Genomic DNA, 23,991 nt, shown 5'->3' with positions numbered 1-23,991 from the left:
TAGTGTACCTCGAAAAACCTTGATTTTCACAAAACCACATGCAAAAATATATTTTACTCGACTTCAGTGGAAATATTGGCCTGAAAGTACCTACAGTTACTTTTTATAGCGTATATTGGCGATTTGGGAGATCAGTGCAGTGTCGAAGGATCAGAAAGAGGAGCAAATTAAAAATTTTCGCGAGGCAGGTAATATTCTGGACCGTATTAAGGCGAGCCTTGGAACTAAAATCCTGACGGCGGTATACAAGTACTCGCTCGTTGCCACGCACGACGTTTCTCGTAAATAAAATACGTTCGTACGTGACACAATTCTCTAATGATGTCTTGCATATTACCAGAATTAATTTCATGGTTTTCTTAACAACTTTCTGGCTGGAAGTTTCTATAGGGTGCCCAGGACGCAAATTCGATCAGCGGAATTTTTCGTTAGGTACACAGGCGGAACAGTTTCACACTTCTTACGGTATTTTTTTTTCTTTTAATGTTGGAACAGTTTATTTCACGATAAAAGATGTATTACAGGCATCTATAAACTTAGAGATCTGTTCATATATTATTTTCAGCCCAAATATGTCAGTGGTTGTAACGTTAGTTTTTACTTTTCCTAGAAGCCGGCAAGAATTTTTTTGCAAAGTCTCCATCATATTGTAAGCTACTAACAGAGACATCTAATATTTTTTCCGAATTTTTGCAATCGTGTGAAATTATCGCTAACTGGCAAAGCTGTAGGGAGGTCAGATGACCTTGAGATGCTTGTTTTTTGTGACGGCCGCTATAGGTGCTTTGTTTCGCAAAAGTGCGAAAAGAGTTTAAACACACGCGTAGTTACAAGTACATCTCAATATAACAGAAACAATTTAGGAAGAAAAATACTTATGTTCAAAATTACCTCACTCTTTAATATTTCGTAAATTAAAAATTTGTGTGTTGATACACTTGATTTTTTGATGATATCCGCCTGACTATAAATGTCACAAGGAACTCGAAACAGCTTTAAAACCGCAAACAAAATTAGGTGAACAGACAATGACAAAGATGAAGACCTCGCAACCACCGCTGCAAAACATTTGTTTTCTCTCAACTCATACGTTTTACCTCTTTTTTAAGACACCAGCTGCAGTTGACTTAATAATAGAAAATTTTACATTATTTTTCATGTGACAAATTATTTAATATCTCTGCCTACAATTATTAATATTACATTCTTTTCCGAATATCGCATTTTTCATGTGTAAAACATGTTTATTTTTGTTACCTCCTTTTATGTTTGACATTTTTCAGTTTTAAAGGACGTTAACACACACCCACATTTTCATCTGTTTCTCATTTCCGCCAGCCATGTTCAGTTTGCCCTCTTTTTTAATTAAAAGCCTAAAATTTATACAGAAATTGCGAATTTATCTTGCATAAGCCATCAAGTCGGTCGTACCTGCATATTTTTCCTCACATTATTAAACTGCACATTTGCTGGAAGGACTTTCAAAATGAAACAAATACCTCATTTTTTGTATCTAAAGATTTTATCAAATTTCAGAAAAGTACACACAACAGCCAACATCTTGAGAAGGCAAGCGTTTGATACAGTACTGAGTAATTCACTATCCACATGTGTATTATTCTATACTGGTTTCTAACTGAGTCATTTAAATTTAAAAGTGCGGTAGCGGTTTTGCGAAAACAGCACAAGTATTAACTGTCTGCCAGTTTCTATTGGGACGTGTTTGCGCTTACAGGCAGCACTTTCACCGCCAATGTGTTGAATGGAACGAGGTGGAATGTTGCTGTCAGTTTGCCGCTAGCAGCCAGTGTTGGTGATAAGGCCGGTGGGATTTGGTTTCTGCAGGCGAGCTGCACGGAGGTGCGTGTGCTGTCGATGGTGCAGCACCCACTTGTCGTGCGCTACCTGGACAGCGTGGTGCAGGAGGACGCGCTGCACATTGTCATGGAGTACCTGCCGGGGGGCACGCTACGGGACTTCCTGCGAGCGCGCGACGGCCGCCTGCTGCCGCAGCAGGTACCGCACTCGGCACCTACATCCCTGCTCTAATATATATATAAACTAAGATGGTATCTGTTCTTTCGGACATGTCCGAAAGAACAGGTACCATCTTAGTATATATATAGTTAAGGTTCACCGGCCACTTGACCTTCTTCTTCTTCTTCTTCTTCTTCTTCTTCTTCTGTGCGAATGCACAAACAGCGCCCGAACTCTTACGGAAATCGGCAACGCGCCGCGAGTAATGAGTACAATGGGCGGGGGCATTACGAATGTAGTGCGGGACAAAACGTTGAGAATGTGGGTTTCGCGGGAGGCGTGCCAGAGAGAAATCCCTGCAGTCGCGCTATCCTCTGTCCCCTCGGTGGCTCAGATGGATAGAGCGTCTGCCATGTAAGCAGGAGATCCCGGGTTCGGGTCCCGGTCGGGGCACAAATTTTCATCTGTCCCCGTTGACGTAAGCAACGCCTGTAAGCAGCTAAGGGTGTTCATTTCATTGTAATTTCATTCTGCTTTGCAAATCACTGTAAACTGCGTGGCAGGGGTAACTTCCTACTTATTAGGGCTTCTTCCTGTACCAGGTGTGCGAAGGGTGTCTTATAAGCAATGCAACACCTTTTTTCTGAAAGCAAGTGGGTTTTATTCAGGATCCCGGTACACCGTATTATTACCCACCATTTTGGCTATAAAACTCTGCTTTTCACTATAATCTCTATTAAATGTGATGGCCTTACGCCACCTTATTGAGAAGACCTGTATGCCTGCACGGTACCACTCTAGTAGTGGACATGGGAGCCGACGCCTTGCTACGTCGATAACCGACCCATCATCCACGTACTACTTCCTGTGGAGAGCATCCTTCTTTGGGCCGACCAGATGGAAGTCGAAAGTGTGAGGTCTGGGCTGTAGGGTGGATGAGAAAGACCAGTCCACTGAAGATTTGTGAGCTGCTCTTAGGTGCACAAACTTGAGGCCTTGCAGTATCATGAAGAAGGAAAAGTTCCTTTGCATTTTTGTAGCGATGAACACATTAAAAGTGTTTCGTGAGTTTCCTGTTGGCGGCGCAAACACTTAAGAATTGATCTTTGCACCGTGAGAGAGGATGTGAAACGGAAGAACTCCTTGAGAGTCCCACAAGACCATCGCCATGACTTTACAGGCCGATGTTGCAGCTTTGAACTTTTTCCTTGGAGGAGAGATGGTGTGGCATCACTTCCTGGATTGCCATTTTGTTTCCAGTTTGAAGTGATGAACCCGTGTTTGGCAAAAAAATTGTCACAATCAACCACATAATTCGCAAGCAATTCTGCACAGGTGGTCCTTCATTGATTTTTTTTTCCCGTCTTCTGCTGGGTGGTAAGGAACCCAATGGGCACACGTCTTTGAGTACTCTAACTGATGGACAAGTGTGTCGGCACCATAGTATGCGCAGAATATTGTGGGCAGTTGATACACAGGCGGCAGTCCATGTGTGGGGAAAGTGGTAGTGGTGGTGGTGGTGGTGGTGGTGGTGGTGGTGGTGGGCCAAGTGCTGTAGGGGAAATGCTGAGTGCTGGAGGGGAAGTGCCGTTCTGAACTAAAGCTTACACTCACATTTTATGTATATATTAAGTGGGGGCCCTTTGTGCCCACATTTGCGTGGTGCTCATTCAGAGTGATCTGTCACCTCTTCTTTACTTAGTATATAAAAATAATTTCGCCGAAAACGCGCCGATTTATTTTTGCCTGGTTTGTTAACCATTTGTGACTTCCACAGAAGTGGAGAATTTTGAGTAAAACCTAAACATTTCTTGTCGTTTTAAAATTTTCTTCTTTTGCCAAAACTCAGCAGACCTTACACAGTCTCACCTGCTGCACAAACGCAACTGCAGAGAATTCTGATACAGTGGTTTAAGTTTATTGAGTGAGGAACTGAGGAAAAGTTAGGTCAGCATCTTATGAAAAAGGGCATTTTTGGTACAAAATATATGTGTAATGAATCCACTGATGTAGTTCCAAACCCCCATAGAGTTTCTCATTTCAGTAGCTATCGATGGCCCTTAAAAATTACGTTCTTTCTTCGGAAAGTCTGTAGTTGTTGGAATACATGATAGATAATGAAGTTTTGGATAATAACCATACGGCAGAATATTCTCCTCTTTGTGTGCTATCAGTTGCCAAATTCTCATTTTGATTTCTCAAACCGTTCATGAAGTATGAGGATATTTCACTCTGACTTTATCGCTGGCGCAGTGTGATAGCAAATAAGTGCGCTGCGTAAGATCAATTTTCTCGATATTGGCGACAGACCTCCACCCAAGTCTAAAGAAAAATTCAATATTTTAGCTAAATTTTGTACGCAGTAACATATATAATACATACCAAAAGCAAAATCATAGCGACCCCAATTTTTCGTTGCAAACTTTATCGAATTTCGCGCAATGTCTTACTTCCACGCAAATATCACAATAACTATAAGAATTAACGAAATGATGGACACATCGTAATGAACCTGACACATAAAGCTACAAGTATAACAAAAAGGAACTTTTTTAACCAAATAGTTTCTGTAAAATCGTTTGAGAAAGATTGCAGCGCGTGCGCGTCGATTCTGTCATTGTCGACCGGCCGAAAGGTGGCTACTGAAAAAACTAATGAACTCGTCCAGCACTTTAGACGAAAACTGGTCACTGCGGATCGGCCACCGTATCGTGCGTGACCTATACCAACACAACACACACATCCATTTGTGCAGTGAGGTATCTGTGACTGTCAATCACATTGAACGGGAGTGTCAGCACATTCCAACAGTGCAAGAGTTCCAGTTGTGTGCAGCCAGCTGGCACACAGCTCAGATTGGTTTATGTGACCTATCAGATATTGATAGACACCTCGTCCAATGACTCGCTTTGCTTTTGTTTACTGCCAGGTCTCTGTAAACATTCTGCAAGCGCCTATGAACATGTGCGATCCTCTGATTTTTTTCCCACCAAAAGGAATTCGATGAAACCTTTTGCTTGGAACGCATCTCTCTTACACACACTATTTTGAAGGCTACACGTAGCGCCACCACCTATGATGCAAAACTATAGCGGCTGAAGTAGGAATATTCCACAACATCCCACAACAAATTTCGGATTCTTTTCAACCTCAATTGGCCGAGAAAAAGAAGTGTTGCACTGCATATTGAACGCCACCGTATGTGCCTAGATTCTTCACTTAAAAGCTGCTCCTCGAAACTTTGCAATTAGGCTTTCACAGGATAGTTTATGTCTATCTCAATGTCTCTCCCAGTTCAGTTTCTCCAGCATTTCTACGACTCTCTCCCACGGCTCAAACAAACTATTGAAAATTCATGCTGCCCTTCCCTGTATTTGTTCAGTATCACATTTTAGTCTTACTTGATGCAAGCCCCACACTCATGGGTAGTATTCTAGAATGGGCTGCACGAGTTTTTGTAAGCTATCTCTCTTGTTGGCTGATGGCATTTCTCAAATATCTCACTAATGAAACGAAGTCTGTTATCTACTTTACCTACAAATGAGCCTATGTGATAGTTCTATTTCATAACCCTACAAATTGTTGCAGCGAAGTATTTGTATGAGAAGATTGATTCCAATTGGACCCATTGTTATTGCAGTCACAGCTATTCAGTCTGCATCTTCTGTCCACTCAGACCTTCGCCCAGCTTCCAGTTGGCCATTAGCACAAAGTACTTCCATTTCACTCTTCCTCCTCCAACTTTCATCAGATGAGACACTTGAAGACTGTCCTTTACGTCTACACCATTACTCCAAGATCTGTCAAGGAAATTAAGAATATAATTAAATTCCTCAAAACCTAAAACTCTTGTGGAAATGATAATATTGCATGTAAAGTACTAGTCATAGGCTTTAGGATTAGAGACCACTGACCAAAACCCAAAAGCATTGATTTAATAGAAACATACAAAAGGAAGAAAGACTTGCTAGCTTTTGGAGTTATCCTTTGATGGGCTAGAGTAAAAGGCACACACGTGTGTCCTTGCCCCAACATGGTGCCTGCTAGACTAACAGTGCTAACGCTATTTTGCAGCAAGTGGACTGGTTTGGCGAGGGTAGTGCGTGTGGGATGGGTAGAGTGAGAGGGAGCAGAAATAGGGATAGCACAGTTGTAGTGGCCAGTCGGAAGTGGCACACACTGAAGGTGTCATTGGGACATGAGTTGGGAGTGCATGACAGGATGGAGGAAGGTGAAGCTGTTGGGTGGAAGGTCCAGGAACTGTGGGTTACCTGAGATTGAGACCAGGCTGACAATGGGAGCAGAGGACGAATTATAAGGGTAAGTCCCATCTACGTAGTTTGGTGAAGCTGTCGGACGGAAGGATTCAGTTGACTTCGGTTGCGAGGTTGCCATTGAAATTGAGAACTTTGTGTTCTGCTGCATGTTGTGCCACTGGGTGGTCAAGAACCTCTGACCACTTTGCGGCATGTTTAGTTTAAGGAGTGGCTTGACACCCTTCCTGTAGCCATCCCATTACCCCAACTGCGTGTGTGTGTAGTGTTGTTCATGTGAAATTGAGGGAAAGTTTTCTAAATGTTTGAAAGTTGTGTAACTGAAGCAGGACTTGAGGACTAGCTTGGTACTCATATAGTGGAATGTGGGAAACCACCTAGAAACCACATAAAGTCTGTCTGGCAACATGACCCTCATCATTAGTCCACCAGGAGAATTAGATTTATGATCAGTGCACATCCCCATCCTGGAAATGGTGCTTTAATATGCATGGCTATCTGGGCAGATAGAGATCAGTTCAGCTCATGCTATAGGCAGTATGAATATCGGTCATGTTACCCATATTAGTGTCCTAGGGAGAAAAATTCAAGATACCTGTGGGACTGTTGACACTGGGTTTAGCAGTATGTTAATGAGTCAGTAGCTCAGTGGATAGGATGCCAAACAAATAGACCAAATGTGCAGGAATCAATCCCTTTGACTTGTCTTTTCAGTGATGCCAATGTATACTTGAGTGGTTTCTAAGCTTGATGCACTTATGCCTGGATGTTTCAAGCAGCCTACTTGCAAAGTGGCCCAATGAGCTCACTTGTGGAGCACTAGTTCCTGTTCAATCCCAGCTGTGGCCAGTCACTGCTGGCTGGCAGAGATTTGGCACAAATATCAATAAGTCTCATCTCTTAAGTTAGAGTGGATTAGGTTAGATTAGATTCAGTTTTTGATCTATAGCTGCAAAAATGAGAAGATTATGATAGGTGTGGAACTTGTCAGAAAGCATAACATAAAAAAGTAAAACATTTGAATATGATACTCACTTCCCTGACCGTTTTTCAGAAGTATGTTAGGATATGTGAATACATTACAGTAAACTGGAACTGGTAGTATTTACAGAATTAATACACTGTTGGAATAAAGCACTAACACTAATAATAATAATAATAATAATAATAATAATAATAATAATAATAATAATAATAATAAACCCGTGGAGGCCCGGGAAAAGAATAGGCCTCCGGTGGTTCAGGACAGAACTAAAGAAGCCTCGGACAAGTGCCGTCATGGTCGGGGATGACATTTGAACCCTATGCCCACCCACAATGGTAACAACACTGCTAGCCAACTGGAAAATGATTTAAATCCAAATAGAGGTGTTTTGCAGGATATGCTTCCTGCAACCACCCTAGAAGGAAAACAAAGACAGAGGATGAGATGGTCAGATGAAGTTAATCGACACCTCATGTTCTGTTATTACCAAGCAACAAACCTAGGAACCAACACAACTGGATACAGATCACAAGTATACACAACATTTATTATCAGATACCCAGAATTAAAATTTTTAACAGAACAATGACTAGCTGATCAGATCTGTGTAATAATCAAAAATAACAGGATACCCCAGTCAGAATTAGAAAACATCAAACAAAAAGTACAACAAATATTGGAACAAAATAATGTGCAATAAGAAGAAGAAGAAGAAGAAGAAGAAGAAGAAGACATCCCAGAGCAAACAAACAAAGAACAACACACATCAATTAATCAGAGGAAAACAAAATCTTAAGACAGCCAACAGAACAAGCACAAACAGAACACGAAGTGACACACATGTTAGATATAGAAGAAAAAATTCAGCTGACATATATCGAATACAAAGACACAAATACAGACATTAGACCATTCTTGCATAGACCGCCAAATAACCCACAAGTTGAAACAACAATAAAAACTATCAACACAATCATACACAACAAAATAAATGAAAACACAACTATGGTAGAGTTAAAACTACTGGTTTATATAGGAGCACTCACTACACTAAATATACACACTAGGCAGAGATCAGAGCCAACCAACACACAGAAGAAACCCACAAAACCAGCATGGCAACACAGGCTACAGGTCGGAACAGAAAAACTGAGAAGACATCGGACAGCTAACACAATTTATAAGAAATGAAATGTCAGAAAAAAAAAACAAAAAAGGTTAGGTAAAATCTCACAACAAGAAGTGATACAGCAATTAGATGAAGAGAAGCAGAAATTACAAGCATGGCCAAACGACTTAGAAGATACAAAAAAAGTGAAAATAGAAGGAAACAAAACCAAACATTCAACACAAACCAAAAGAAATTTTACCAGACAATAGATAACACACAAATTAAAATAGACAATCCACCAAACATAACAGACATGGAACACTTCTGGAGCAACATATGGTCAAACCCGGTACAACATAACAGTCATGCACGGTGGATACAAGCAGAAACAGATACATACAAGATCATACCACAAATGCCTGAAGCGATAATTTTGCAACATGATGTCACCCAAGCAATTAATTCTACTCACAATTGGAAAGCCCCTGGAAAAGATAAAATAGCAAATTTCTGGCTAAAGAAGTTCACCTCAACACATTCACATCTAACTAAATTATTTAACAGTTACATTGCAGACCCATACACAGTCCCTGATACACTTACACATGGAATAACTTATCTGAAACCTAAAGATCAAGCAGGCACAGCAAACCCAGCAAAATATCGTCCCATAACATGGTGGTGGTGGTTAGTGTTTAACGTCCTGTCGACAACGAGGTGATTAGAGACGGAATGCAAGCTCGGGTTAGGGAAGGATTGGGAAGGAAATCAGCCATGCCCTTTCAAAGGAACCATCCCGGCATTTGCCTGAAACGATTTAGGGAAATCACGGAAAACCTAAATCAGGACGGCCGGAGACGGGATTGAACCGTCGTCCTCCCAAATGCGAGTCCAGTGTGCTAACCACTGCGCCCATAACATGCCTACCAACAATATACAAAATATTAACTTCAGTCATTACACAGAAATTAATGGCACATACAACACAGAACAAAATTGTAAATGAAGAACAAAAAGGCTGCTGCATAGGAGCACGAGGATGTAAAGGGCAACTGAAAATAGATGCAGAGGTGACATATTAAGCTAAAACTAAACAAAGGTTGCTGCACAATGCATACATTGATTACCAAAACGCTTTTGATAGTGTACCCCACTCATGGTTACTACAAATATTGGAAATATACAAAGTAGATGCTAAATCGATACAGTTCCTAAACATAGTAATGAAAAATTGGAAAACCACACTTAATATCCAAACAAATTCAAATAATATCACATCACAGCCAATACAGATTAAGTGTGGAATATACCAAGGAGACTCATTAAGTCCTTTCTGGTTCTGCCTTGCTCTGAACCCACTATCCAACATGCTAAATAATACAAATTATGGATATAATATTACTGGAACATACCAACACAAAATCACACATTTGCTATACATGGATGATCTAAAACTACTGGCAGCAACAAATCAACTACTCAACCAATTACTAAAGATAACAGAAGTATTCAGCAATGATATAAATATGGCTTTTGGAACAGACAAATGTAAGAAAAATAGCATAGTCAAGAGAAAACACACTAAACAGGAAGATTACATATTGCATAACCACAGCGACTGCATAGAAGCAATGGAAAAAACAGATGCCTATAAATATTTAGGATACAGACAAAAAATAGGAACAGATAATACAAATATTAAAGAAGAACTAAAAGAAAAATATAGACAGAGACTAACAAAAATACTGAAAACAGAAGTGACAGCAAGAAACAAGACAAAAGCTATAAATACTTATGCTATACCAATATTGACCTACTCATTTGGAGTAGTGAAATGGAGTAACACAGACCTAGAAGCACTCAATACACTTACACAATCACAGTGCCACAAATATAGAATACATCACATACATTCAGCAACTGAAAGATTCACATTAAGCGGAAAGGAAGGAGGAAGGGGATTTATCGACATAAAAAACCTACATTATGGACAGGTAGACAATTTAAGAAAATTATTTCTAGAATGAGCAGAAACTAGCAAAATACACAAAGCAATCACTCATATAAATACATCGGCTACACCACTGCAATTTCATAACCACTTCTACAACCCTTTAGATCACGTAACATCAACAGATACGAAGAAAGTAAATTGGAAAAAGAAAACACTACATGGCAAGCACCCGTATCATCTAACACAGCCACACATCGATCAAGACGCATCCAACACATGGCTAAGAAAAGGCAATATATACAGTGAGACGGAAGGTTTCATGATTGCAATACAGGATCAAACAATAAACACCAGATACTACAGCAAGCATATTATTAAAGATCTCAATACCACAACAGATAAATGCAGACTTTGCAAACAACAAATAGAAACAGTAGATCACATCACAAGCGGGTGTACAACACTAGCAAATACAGAATACCCCAGAAGACATGACAATGTAGCAAAAATAATACATCAACAGCTTGCCTTACAACATAAACTTATAAAACAACACGTTCCCACATACAAGTATGCACCACAAAATGTACTGGAGAATGATGAATACAAATTATACTGGAACAGAACCATTATAACAGATAAAACACCACCACATAACAAACCTGACATCATACTCACCAATAAAAAGAAGAAATTAACCTAACTAATCGAAATATCCATACCCAATACAACAAATATGCAAAAGAAAACAGGAGAAAAAATTGAAAAATACATGCAACTGGCTGAGGAAGTAAAGGACATGCGGCATCAGGATAAAGTTGGCATTATACCAATTACACTATCAACTACAGGAGTCATACCACACAATATCCACCAGTAGATCAATGCAATACAGCTACATCCAAACTTATACATACAACTACAGAAATCTGCAATTATTGATACATGTTCAATTACCCGAAAGTTCCTAAATGCAATATAACATATACCGTACAGTTAAAAGGAAGTCATGCTTGATCAAGGTCCACGTCACTTTCCATTTTTGACCAGACATAACGTCTGAGAAAAGAAAGAAATAATAATAATAATGAAACATAAATAATAAATTTGTCATACGCAAAATACCTAATCTTGACTGTTGTGACAGCATTTGGTCAAGTGCTGGTAAAAATGAAATCTAACACACACTTTAATTAAGCTGGTCTTACAGTCCCTGTTAAGAGATTCATGTGTAGAGTAGGAAGAGATGTCTATCAGAGTGTCTTTGAAATTTCAATTCTCCCAGTCATATCTGAAATATTTGTAAAACTTGTTGCCCAAATCCAAAAATTCATTGCAAAATATTCTATTATGCTAAACAATCAATTTGGTTCTCAACATGGAAAAAATGCCATAGATGCAGTGGACACTTTCATTGAGAAAATAAGTACATAATTAGACAAGAGCAATGAGATAGCAGGAATTTTCCGTGACCACACAAAGGAGTTTGATTCTGTAAACTATACATTTCTTATTTACAAACTTGAAAAGTATGGTATTAGTGGCAGTGCTCTACAACAACTTAAATTCTGCTTATCAGACAGAAAGCAAAGAGTTAGCATATCCTTCAATGGTGCAAATTATTTTTCTGACTCGAAAATATATCTCAGGGTATTCTGTAAGGTTGCATATTAGGCCTATACCTGTTTCTGTTCTATGTTAATGACTTACCAGTAAATATCACCTCCCTGTCAGTTCTGTGTGTAGATGATACTTCTGTCTTAGTTGAAAATCAGAGGAGTACCCTCAGTACATGATGAACTTGGTTTCAGCTAAACGTGTTGAATCTAAATGTATCTAAGACTCACATGATGCAATTTAAAACCAAACAGTCAAAATGTGAGTAGATTAAGATCATTCACAACAACCAAGAAATAGAAGAAGTTGACTCAGTCAAATTTGTAAGTGACTCTAGGTCTTAATATAGATAGTTCTTATTCCCAGTATTGATACTATGCATTGAGCTGTAAGATGACAGTAGACACATATTATTTGCAAATAAATTTCATTAAGGAATAAATATACTAAGAAGCAGTGGTTGGAATACCCAGTTTTTTGAACAGGTTTCTACATAATTATCTTGAATTTACACCACAAATGAGTCTTATTACATGCTTCTGCACACTAAAAACTTTGGCTTGGGTTGAAAAGTTACCCCATTATATAATCCCATATGACATAATAAAATGAAAGTAAGCAAAGTATGCAAGTTTTTTTGGATGTAATTGTACGTTATTAATGTAGTTTTTCACATTTTGTGCACCATCATGTATCCTTGCTCCTTCCATCTGCATCAATACAGAAAAGTTTCCTTATCCCTAACCAGAACACAGTCCCACTTACTGTTCCTGCATTGTTGCTTGGCTCATGGAATCTCCCCCCCCCCCCCTTTCAAATGCCCTTGCCATCAAATCACCCATCTCTGGCTGCCACAATGACCTCCTTCCACAATGACCTCCTTCCACAATGACCTCCTTCCACAATGACCTCCTTCCACAATGACCTCCTTCCACAATGACCTCCTTCCACAATGACCTCCTTCCACAATGACCTCCTTCCACAATGACCTCCTTCCACAATGACCTCCTTCCACAATGACCTCCTTCCACAATGACCTCCTTCCACAATGACCTCCTTCCACAATGACCTCCTTCCACAATGACCTCCTTCCACAATGACCTCCTTCCACAATGACCTCCTTCCACAATGACCTCCTTCCACAATGACCTCCTTCCACAATGACCTCCTTCCACAATGACCTCCTTCCACAATGACCTCCTTCCACAATGACCTCCTTCCACAATGACCTCCTTCCACAATGACCTCCTTCCACAATGACCTCCTTCCACAATGACCTCCTTCCACAATGACCTCCTTCCACAATGACCTCCTTCCACAATGACCTCCTTCCACAATGACCTCCTTCCACAATGACCTCCTTCCACAATGACCTCCTTCCACAATGACCTCCTTCCACAATGACCTCCTTCCACAATGACCTCCTTCCACAATGACCTCCTTCCACAATGACCTCCTTCCACAATGACCTCCTTCCACAATGACCTCCTTCCACAATGACCTCCTTCCACAATGACCTCCTTCCACAATGACCTCCTTCCACAATGACCTCCTTCCACAATGACCTCCTTCCACAATGACCTCCTTCCACAATGACCTCCTTCCACAATGACCTCCTTCCACAATGACCTCCTTCCACAATGACCTCCTTCCACAATGACCTCCTTCCACAATGACCTCCTTCCACAATGACCTCCTTCCACAATGACCTCCTTCCACAATGACCTCCTTCCACAATGACCTCCATCTGTTCAGATTCTGCCAATCCTTAGTCCTGAAAAACCATATCAACCAAGCCCAAACCTCCTTACAATACCTTCTCTCCACCTGTAAAATTCTCCTGCTATGCAATCCGAAATTCCTGGAACCCATAACACTCACTAAAACTCTTGCCGTCGAGGAACTAGAGCAACATTCACACCACCACCTTGATAAAATCTCCACCCTTCTCACTTCCTACTTCCGCTTTGAAGTAGCACTGTCCACTGGCTTTTCATATCCCCTCAAAGCTGACAAACCTTGTCTCGCAGACCTGCTACATTTACCCCACCCTCCAAAACTCCCTCCCACCACCACTCAGAATCCAGAACCTGAACAGACCTCCACCAGAAGTCTTAGTCCCACAGAAATATCAGTCCTATCCAAAGGCTTCACTTTTTGCCCTGCTCCCAAATTCAATCATGCAGTGTGTGTTAAAGAGGACCTCTTCTTCTCCCAGTCTCTACCAATCAGACTCAACCAAAGACCAATGTTGAACCCTGCCTAACTCAGTTCACTCCTCCATTAAAGCGCGATCAACCCCCACTGCCCCTAATCATCCTCTGTTCACTTCCCAGAATTTCTTAACCTCAAACCTTGCCTCACCATCATTCCCCAAATCCCTCAACATGTAAACTAGCCTTACATCCACAGAAAGAACAGCAGTCCACCACCTAAAAACTAATCCCAACCTCATAATCCTACTTGCGGACAAAGTCTCCACCATCACATCTGCAGTGACAAGCGGTCCCTCTCAAAATATACCAAGGGTCTCACTGAGGCCTTCACAGACTGTAATTATCCTCCCAATGTTGTATGAAAACAAATCTCCCAGGCCTTATCTTTCCAGTCTCCCACAAACTCCCATAGTCTCACTGTCCAGTCACAGAGGAGCATTCCCCTTGCAACTCAGTACCACCCAGGACTGGAGCAACTGAATTACATTCTTCGTCAGGGTTTCGACTACCTCTCATCATCATTTCCTGATTTGAAAAATGTCCTGCCCGCTATCCTTCCCACCCCTCCCACAGTGGTATTCTGCTGTCCACCAAACCTACACAATATGCTCATCCATCCCTACACAACCTCTGCCCCCAACCCCTTACTTCATGGCTCATATCCCTGTAACAGACCAAAATGCAAGACCTATCCCATACATCCTCCCACCACTACCTGCTCCAGTCTGGCCACAAACATCTCACCTATCCCATCAAAGGCAGGGCTACCTGTGAAACCAGTCATGTAATCTCCAAGGTAAACTGCAACCACTGTGCTGCATTCTTTGTGGGCATGACATCCAACAACCTGTCTGCCCACGTGAATGGCCAATGACAAGCTGTTGCCAAGAAATAAGTGGACCACTTGTTTGTTATGAGTATTTGTATCTCCCACATCTGACATCATTCGGCCTGTAAATATAGACTTAGACACTTCAGCAATTCTGTGATATGCTCTTCCCAACAGAATTTATTATAGAGTTGTAATCCCAAAAATTTAACACTGTCAACATCTTCTATCTGCATGTCATCATATGGTACACATATGCTGGAAGGAAATCTCTTACAGGTTCTGAACTGCATATAGTGGGTCTTTCCAAAAAAGACAGTGAATTAGCTTCAAGCCATTTATTAATGTCAGGTAGTTTCATAAGCAGCCATATTGCAATGTTCATATATTTTGCAAACAAAACAATCTTAGCATCTGTCAATGCAACAGGCAAGAGGTCATTAATGTATACAAGAAAAAGTGTGGACTCAAGATGGAACTTCGAGGAACAGTACATGTAATTAATTCCCAATTTGAAGAAAACTGATTGTGTACTCCACAGATATTTCATGATAACACCCTGTGTTTCCTGTTAGTTAGATAGGAGTCAAACCCTTTTGCAGCACTGCCAATGACACTGTAATGTTCTAATTTACATAAGAGAATGCTGTGATTCACATAGTCAAAGGCTTTTGACAGGTCACGGAAAATGCCAGTAGCTTCTGGTTTATTATCTATCGAATTAAGTATATTTTCACTGTATATGTAAATAACCTTCTCTATATCAGTATCCTTAAGGAACCCAAACTGTGACTTGGGCTTACTGGCCTACCTGCCACAACAAGTTCACTTCTGCTCTGTTCAAGATGCTGAGGCCTCAAGCAGTTCAATTACAGACAATCACCTACCAGTGAGTTGAAGGGTATTTTGTTCTGGCAATGCTGTGCCAGGCAGCCATTGTAATCCATGAACACTCAACCATCACTGCAACTGATCAGAGGCACATCCAAAGCTCACCACCTTGCTTGATGGCACTTCAGATACCTTCAGGAGAATTGAAATTACTTGACATAAAGGCCACGCAAATGGATCCACATGACCAGACAGTGTGTTCCTTTGCCAGCACCCAGTGAGTTGGCACAGTAGTAGGAAATTGGGCTCATATTTCAGAGGATGGTAGTTCAAATCTCATCCAGCCATAAAGATTTTTGGGTTTTCTATGATTTCTTTAAATTTCTTAAAGTGAATTAAAGGATGGTTACCTCAAAAGGCCATGCCCAATTTCCTACCCTGTCCTTATCTAATCAGAGCTTGTGATCCATTTCTAATGACCTTGTCTTCAAAGGGACATTAAACACTTTTTTGAGTTCTTTTATCACCCTTGTATGAGAGACAATGACAAGCGTTTCATCCCTTGTAAACATCCTGCGTACCTGAATATTTCCACCATCTGCCTGAATATTGGCCGTTGAAAAGTGATACACAAAGCATTGTGTTGCTCTCAAGTTACTCATACCCTACCATTGGCTTTTACCAACATGTAACAGAAATAATAACTGGCGTTCCCCAAGGAAGTGTTACAGGCCCTCTATTGTTCCTGATCTATATTAATGACATATGAGTCAATCTGGGTAGCTGTCTTAGATTGTTTGCAGATGATGCTGTAATTTACCATCTTGTAAAGTCATCAGATGATCAAAACGACTTGCAAAATGATTTAGATAAAGTATCTGTATGGTGCAGAAAGTGGCAGTTGACCCTGAATAAGGAAAAATGTGAAGTTATTCACATGAGTACTAAAAGAAATTGGCTAAATTTCAATTATGCTATACGCCACACAAATCTGGAGGCTGTAAATTCAACTAAATACTTAGAGAATACATTTACAAATAACCTAAATTAGAACGATCACACAGATAATATTGTGGGTAGAGCAAACCAAAGACTGCGATTCATTGGCAGAACACTTAGAAGGTGCAACAGGTCTACTAAAGAGACTGCTTACGCCACACTTGTCCACCCTATTCTGGAGTATTACTGTAAAGTGTGGGATCCGCATTAGGTGGGACTGATGGATGACTTCAAAAAAGAAGGGCAGCTTGTTTTGTATTATCGTGAAATAGGTAAATGGAAATGTCGTGTGGCTAGGGCCTCCCGTCGGGTAGACCGTTCGCCTGATGCAGGTCTTTCGATTTGATGCCACTTCGGCGACCTGCGCATCGATGGGGATGAAATGATGATGATTAGGACAACACAACACCCAGTCCCTGAGCGGAGAAAATCTCCGACCCAGCCGGGAATCGAACCCGGGCCCTTAGGATTGACAGTCTGTCACGCTGACCACTCAGCTACCGGGGTGAAATATGTGAGATAGTGTCACAGACATAATACGTAAATTGGAGTGGCAATCATTAAAACAAGTGTTTTTCGTTGCGATGGGATCTTCTCATGAAATTTCAATCACCAGTTTTCTCCTCCAATTGTGAAAACATTCTGTTGACACCCACCTACATAGGGAGAAATGATCATCAGGATAAAATAAGAGAAAACAGGACTTGCACAGAAAAATTTAAGTGCTCGTTTTTACCGCGTGCCAGTAGAAAGACAGCTTGAAGATAGTTCATTGAACCCTCTGCCATGCACTTTATTGTGAATAGCAGAGTAATCACATAGATGTAGATGTATCAGTCCAGGGAACCTTTTTCCTGTGTCCTGGTCCAGTGTCAGTGTGACCTGCAACATACAGACCCACACATCTCATAGGCTTCTTTCTATTCCTGCCGTCTACACTCTTGATTTGACGTGCAGATTATCCTCTGCTGAATATTCAGTCACCAGGCATTATTTCTGATACTATTTGTTTAATGCAGATTCCAACAGAGTACCTTAATGTTAAGTATTAACAGATCCCCAACAGTCTCTAATTGAGCAACATGTACCCTATCAAATAGTGTGTCTAACCCTGCTATTTATTGAAAACGTATGGAACCTACTATGCTACTTCAGTTGTAATGAGACAGTAGTAATGTGAAACACTCATTTCTGGGTTTATGACTGACAACAGAAATAAAGAATTAGACCATTTAAAAAGTTACCTGATCTGGACACTACTTTGATGTGGCCCAGAAAAAGACACATTAATCGTATTCCAAGGTTCTTGCATTATTGCAGGTATTCCAGATTTGTAAGAGTTCTCAGTACACATTTTGCTCTATAAGATGGTAAGATGATTTCCTTAAATATTTCTGATGTCAAAATATTGTTAAATTTCTTGCGTTAATTTAGACACTGCTTATGAATTTCATGCAACAGAAATTAAGCTCAACAGCCAAATCTTGTTCCAAATCTTGTTCCCTTATTATTTTGGTTAAATAAATTTCACATCCGATGAACCTGGTCCATGTGTTACATCTGTTGGTTTTCAGGATGTTGTGACTTGGGCATCACAGTTGGTGCTGGCACTCTACCACATCCACTCACTCAACGTCCTGCACCGTGACATCACATCCAGCAATATACTGCTAACTGCAAATCACAGGTGCCTCAAGATTGGTGACTTTGGCATTTCGAAGATTCTTGCCAGGTATTCTGACAAGCCTCTTCCTAATCCACAACCTTTTTTACAAATCTGATTATTGATACCAATGAAGGTTATCAGTTTCTTCCTTGAGATTTGTAATAATAGGTAGAAAGTTAATTGTAAAATCTGAACATTTTAGCAGAAAAATCTAGTTATATACACTTTTAATTCACTTTCTCAGTAAAATCTCTCTTAGTCATGTACGCTTTTGTTATACATGAGAGAGCAATTGAATTAAAGACAGCTGCCAAGAAATGTCATCCTGATGAGGTTATACTCAACAACCGAGCTAGGTTAATAATTGGCTCCTTTTACCGACTTCCCGACTCAGCAGTATTACTGGCAGAACAACTGAGAGAAAATCTGGAATACATGTCACATAAACTTACTCAGCATGTTATAGTCTTAAGTGGAGATTTCAATTTACCAGATATAGACTGGGACACTCAGATGTTCAGGACAGGTGATAGGGACAGAGAATCGAGTGACATTATACTGAGTGCACTATGCGAAAATTACCTCGAGCAATTAAACAGAGAACCGACTCATGGAGATAACATCTTGGACCTACTGATAACAAACAGACCTAAACTTTTCGACTCTGTAAGCGCAGAACAGGGAATCAGTGATCATAAGGCCATTGCAGCATCCCTGAATATGGAAGTAAATAGGAATATAAAAAAGGGAGGAATGTTTACCTGTTTAGCAAGAGTAAAAGGAGGCAGATTTCAGACTACTTAACAGATCAAAATGAAAATTTCTGTTCCGACACTGACAATGTTGAGTGTTTATGGAAAAAGTTCAAGGCAATTTAAAATGCGTTTCAGACAGGTACGTGCCAAGTAAAACTGTGAGGGACGGGAAAAACCCACCATGCTTCAACAATAAAGTTAGGAAACTACTGCGAAAGCAAAGAGAGCTTCACTGCAAATTTAAACACAGCCAAAACTTCTCAGACAAACAGAAGATAAACGATGTCAAAGTTAGCGTAAGGAGGGCTATGTGTGAAGTCTTCAGTGAATTCGAAAGTACAACTCTATGTACCAACTTGACAGAAAATCCTAGGAAGTTCTGGTCTTACGTTAAATCAGTAATTGGCTTGAAACAGCATATCCAGACACTCTAGGATGATAATGGCATTGAAGCAGAGGATGACACGCGTAAAGCTGAAATACTAAACACCTTTTTCCAAAGCTGTTTCACAGAGGAAGACCGCACTGCAGTTCCTTCTCTAAATCCCAACACAAACGAAAAAATGGCTGACATTGAATTAAGTGTCCAAGGAATAGAAAAGCAACTGAAATCATTCAACAGAGGAAAGTCCACTGGACCTGACGGGATACCAATTCGATTCTACACAGAGTACGCGAAAGAACTTGCCCCCTTCTAACAGCCATGTACCACAAGTCTCTAGAGGAATGGAATGTTCCAAATGATTGGAAAAGAGCACAGGTAGTTCCAGTTTTCAAGAAGGGCCATCGAGCAGATGCGCAAAATTATAGGCCTATGTCTCTGACATCGATCTGTTGTAGAATTTTAGAACATGTTTTTTGCTTGCGTATCATGTCATTTCTGGAAACCCAGAATCTACTCTGTAGGAATCAACATGGATTCCGGAAACAGCGATCGTGTAAGACCCAGCTTGCTTTATTTGTTCATGAGACCCAGAAAATGTTAGATACAGGCTCCCAGAGATGCCATTTTCCTTGACTTCCGGAAGGCGTTCGATACAGTTCCGCACTGTCACCTGATAAACAAAGTAAGAGCCTACAGAGTATCAGACCAGCTGTGGGGCTGGATTGAAGAGTTTTTAGCAAACAGAACACAGCATGTTGTTATCAATGGAGAGACGTCTACAGACGTTAAAGTAACCTCTGGCGTGCCACAGGAGAGTGTTATGGGACCATTGCTTTTCACAATATATATAAATGACCTAGTAGATTGTGTCGGAAGTTCCATGCGGCTTGCTTTTCACAGATTATGCTGTAGTATACAGAGAAGTTGCAGCATTAGAAAATTGCAGCGAAATGCAGGAAGATCTGCAGCGGATAGGCACTTGGTGCAGGGAGGACAACTGACCCTTAACATAGACAAATGTAATGTATTGCGAATACATAGAAAGAAGTATCCTTTATTGTATGATTATATGATAGTGGAACAAAATCTGGTAGCAGTTACTTCTGTAAAATATCTGGGAGTATGCGTGCGGAACGATTTGAAGTGGAATGATCATATAAAATTAATTGGTGGTAAGGCGGGTGCCAGGTTGAGATTCATTGGGAGAGTCCTTAGAAAATGTAGTCCATCAACAAAGGAGGTGGCTTACAAAACTCTCGTTCGACTTATACTTGAGTATTGCTCATCAGTGTGGGATCTGTACCATATCAGGTTGACAGAGGAGATAGAGAAGATCCAAAGAAGAGTGGCGCGTTTTGTCACAGGGTTATTTGGTAAGCGCCATAGCATTATGGAGATATTTAGCAAACTCAAGTGGCAGAGTCTGCAAGAGAGATTCTCTGCATCGTGGTATAGCTTGCTGTCCATGTTTCGAGAGGGTGCATTTCTGGATGAGGTATTGAATATATTGCTTCCCCCTACTTACACCTCCCGAGGAGATCACGAATGTAAAATTAGAGAGATTAGAGTGTGCATGGAGGCGCATCTCTGTGGCATTCCTCTGGATCCCAGGGCATGTTGGTATACGTGTAAACAAGGCAGCCAATATAGCGGCAAAGGCTGCTGTCTCTCTTCCTCGGCCCACTGTTCCCATTGTTCCCTTTGCCGATGTACAGAGTGTTTTATGCTGTTGTGTTGCTCTTTCATGGCACACACATTGGCTGCAGTTCAGGATAATAAATTACAGGACATAAAACATCTTCCCTGTGCTTGGACCTCTTACTCCTGGACTCGTCGTTAGGAGGAGGTAATTTTACCTAGACTCTGGATTGGGCATTGTCTTTTTAGCCATAGACATCTTTTAAGTGGTGATCCTCTTCCACTTTGTTCCCACTGCTCTCAATTGTGCATGGTGAGACATCTTTTACTTCAGTGCCCCTAGGGGTCCACAACTCTTGTGTGGATATGTGCGTGGTGAGCACGAGGTCCCGAGCTATTGCAGCCTTCCTTCTATCCAGGGCTGCATTTCCTTCCCCTTCCCCTCCTTTCCTCTCCTTGCTCCTTCCCCTTCGCCCTCTCCTCTCCCTCTCTTGGTGTCCTTGCTTATGTTGGACCCCGCTATCCTCCTGGTTATTATGGTTTTGCAATTTAGCTTTGTTGCGTAATCACCTCCTTTTGGCACTCCCTGGTCCCCCTCTGGGGTTTGACCTCCATTACTAAACTTCTCTTCCGTAGTGTGAGCCATTTGGGGAGGAGCACCTTACCTAGTGTCTCCGTGTGCCTTCATAGTTCATCCCACCTTTTCTTTCACGTTGTCGTCTGATGCTAGGGTGCATAGCCAGCACGGTAGCCAGCACCTGTGGTGGGGTCGCTATGTACCCTTTTGGTTGACCCCCTGAACACACAGGGATCACACTTCCGATACCTGAGCTGTGACCACCTCATGCAAGCCTTGGAGTGGTTGCTCGTCATCCTGGAGCATCAGAACTCCCGGCAATGGCCGCTGTGCCAGACGGCCCTTGCTGTGGCTGGGTTGCACCCGCGAGGAGAGCTCCTGATCGGAGTGGGTGGTTTCAGGGCGGACGCTATGCAAATGAAACACATACGGGTCCAGAACTCTGGCCATTCTTCTGGGGCCATCTCTCCTGGGAAGAGGGTCAGGCCCGTCGGCTAGGGGCAAAGCCTTTCCCCCGCTATCTGGTTTGCACCAGGACTGATGGGGATACTTTCACCAACACCAAACCTTTATTTTTTGTGGAACACATTGAAGACAAGTTTGGCGAAGTGGACTCCCTGAGCAAGATGCAGTCGGGTTCGTTGCTGATCATAACTGCTTCAGCTGCCCAGTCTGTGGCCCTTCGTGCCTGTACCCATCTTGGCACAATTCCTGTGTCCTTTACCCCCCACCAGTCTCTAAGTATTGTTCAAGGTGTGATTTTTCACAGGGGCATCATCCTTCAAACTGATGAGGAACTTTGGGACAATCTCGGACGGCGGGGTGTTCACTTTGTTCGGCGTGTTCAGAAGGGTCCGAAGGACAATCACATTGATACTGGAGCCTTTATCCTGGCCTTCGAGAGGGATACCCTCCCTGAGAAAGTACAGATTATGGTTTATCGATGTGATGTGAAGCCGTACATCCCACCTCCTATGAGGTGTTTTAAGTGCTTGCGTTTTGGACACACGTCTTCCCGCTGTTCGCAGGCCCCTCTCTGTGGTGACTGTGGACGTCCACTCCATGAGGGGAGTCCCTGTGTTCCCTCTCCTGTCTGTGTGTTAATTGTCATGGCAATCATTCTCTACCTTCACCAGATTGCCCAATATATAAGAAGGAAAAGAAGATACAGCAGTACAAGTCCCTTGATCGTTTAACCTACACAGAGGCTCGTAAGAAGTATACACGTCTTCACCCTGTGTCCATGATGTCTAGTTATGCTTTAGTTAAATCTTCACCCCTTCCTCCCCCTTCCTTACCCCATCCTGAACCCTTCTCCTCTGGGCGCTGGTCCCCATCCCCAGCCAGAGAAGTGTTCCACTCCTTCGACGTCTGCCAGTCAATGGCACCCCTCCCACGAGGACCCTTCCCGGCACCTTCCAGGCCAAAGGTCTGCTGCCATGCGACGACCGCGAGAACTGCGGTCTGTCGGCCCCCAAGTCGCCCGATTTTTCTGTTCCCGATCTTTCTGTTTCCGATCTTGCTGCAGCTGGTTCCTTTATGCCGCACAGCCCTCCTCGATCTCAACCTGACAAGACAAAGAAACATAAGTCCTGGGACAAAGGGCCTGTGGTGTCACCAGAGATCCCATCCCCGGCTTTACAACCGGATTCTGACCTGTCATTCATGGATGTCGCCCCCTCCTTGTTGGTGACGGGTGGTGACCCGGCGGTATGACTGGATTTAGCCTGTTCAGCCCTCATTTAAATCATTGTTCTGTGGTTATCCATTGGAATTGTCATGGATAGTACTGTCACCTTCCAGAATTGAAATCCCTTATTTCGTCTTACTCTGCAGCTTGTGTGTCTCTACAGGAATCTCATTTTACTGATGCTCACTCACCGACCCTCCGTGGGTTCTGTGTTTTCTGCCGAAACTGGGTTGGACTCCTGCGGGCTTCTGGTGGCGTTTGTACGTTGGTCCGTACAGACATTGCTAGCACGTGGATTCCACTTCAAACTACATTGGAAGCGGTTGCTGTTAGGGTCCACCTGGACTCTAAGGTCATGGTTTGCAATCTTTACCTCCCTCCTGACAGGACTCTTACACCTGCTGCCTTAACTGCCCTTCTTCAGCAACTTCCTCCTCCCTTCCTCCTCCTTGGGGATTTAATGCTCATCATCCCTTGTGGGGCAGTG

The 23,991-nt window shown here is 41.9% G+C and overlaps 1 protein-coding gene across 1 annotated transcript in view; it reads left to right on the top strand.

Moving 5' to 3' along the window:
* LOC124711733 (serine/threonine-protein kinase Nek8-like) overlaps window positions 1-23,991 on the top strand; it is a 146,559-nt gene that overhangs the window by 84,678 nt on the left and 37,890 nt on the right. The window contains exon 3 of the mRNA XM_047241946.1: window positions 18,368-18,525. Coding sequence (XP_047097902.1) covers window positions 18,368-18,525 — 158 coding nt within the window. The remainder of the gene's footprint in view (window positions 1-18,367; window positions 18,526-23,991) is intronic.

This window comes from Schistocerca piceifrons, chromosome 1 (genome assembly GCF_021461385.2).
Source record: "Schistocerca piceifrons isolate TAMUIC-IGC-003096 chromosome 1, iqSchPice1.1, whole genome shotgun sequence".
NCBI classification, from domain to species: Eukaryota; Metazoa; Arthropoda; class Insecta; order Orthoptera; family Acrididae; genus Schistocerca; species Schistocerca piceifrons.
Note: the sequence above shows the minus strand (reverse complement) of the source record. Positions and strands in the feature narration are given on the sequence as shown.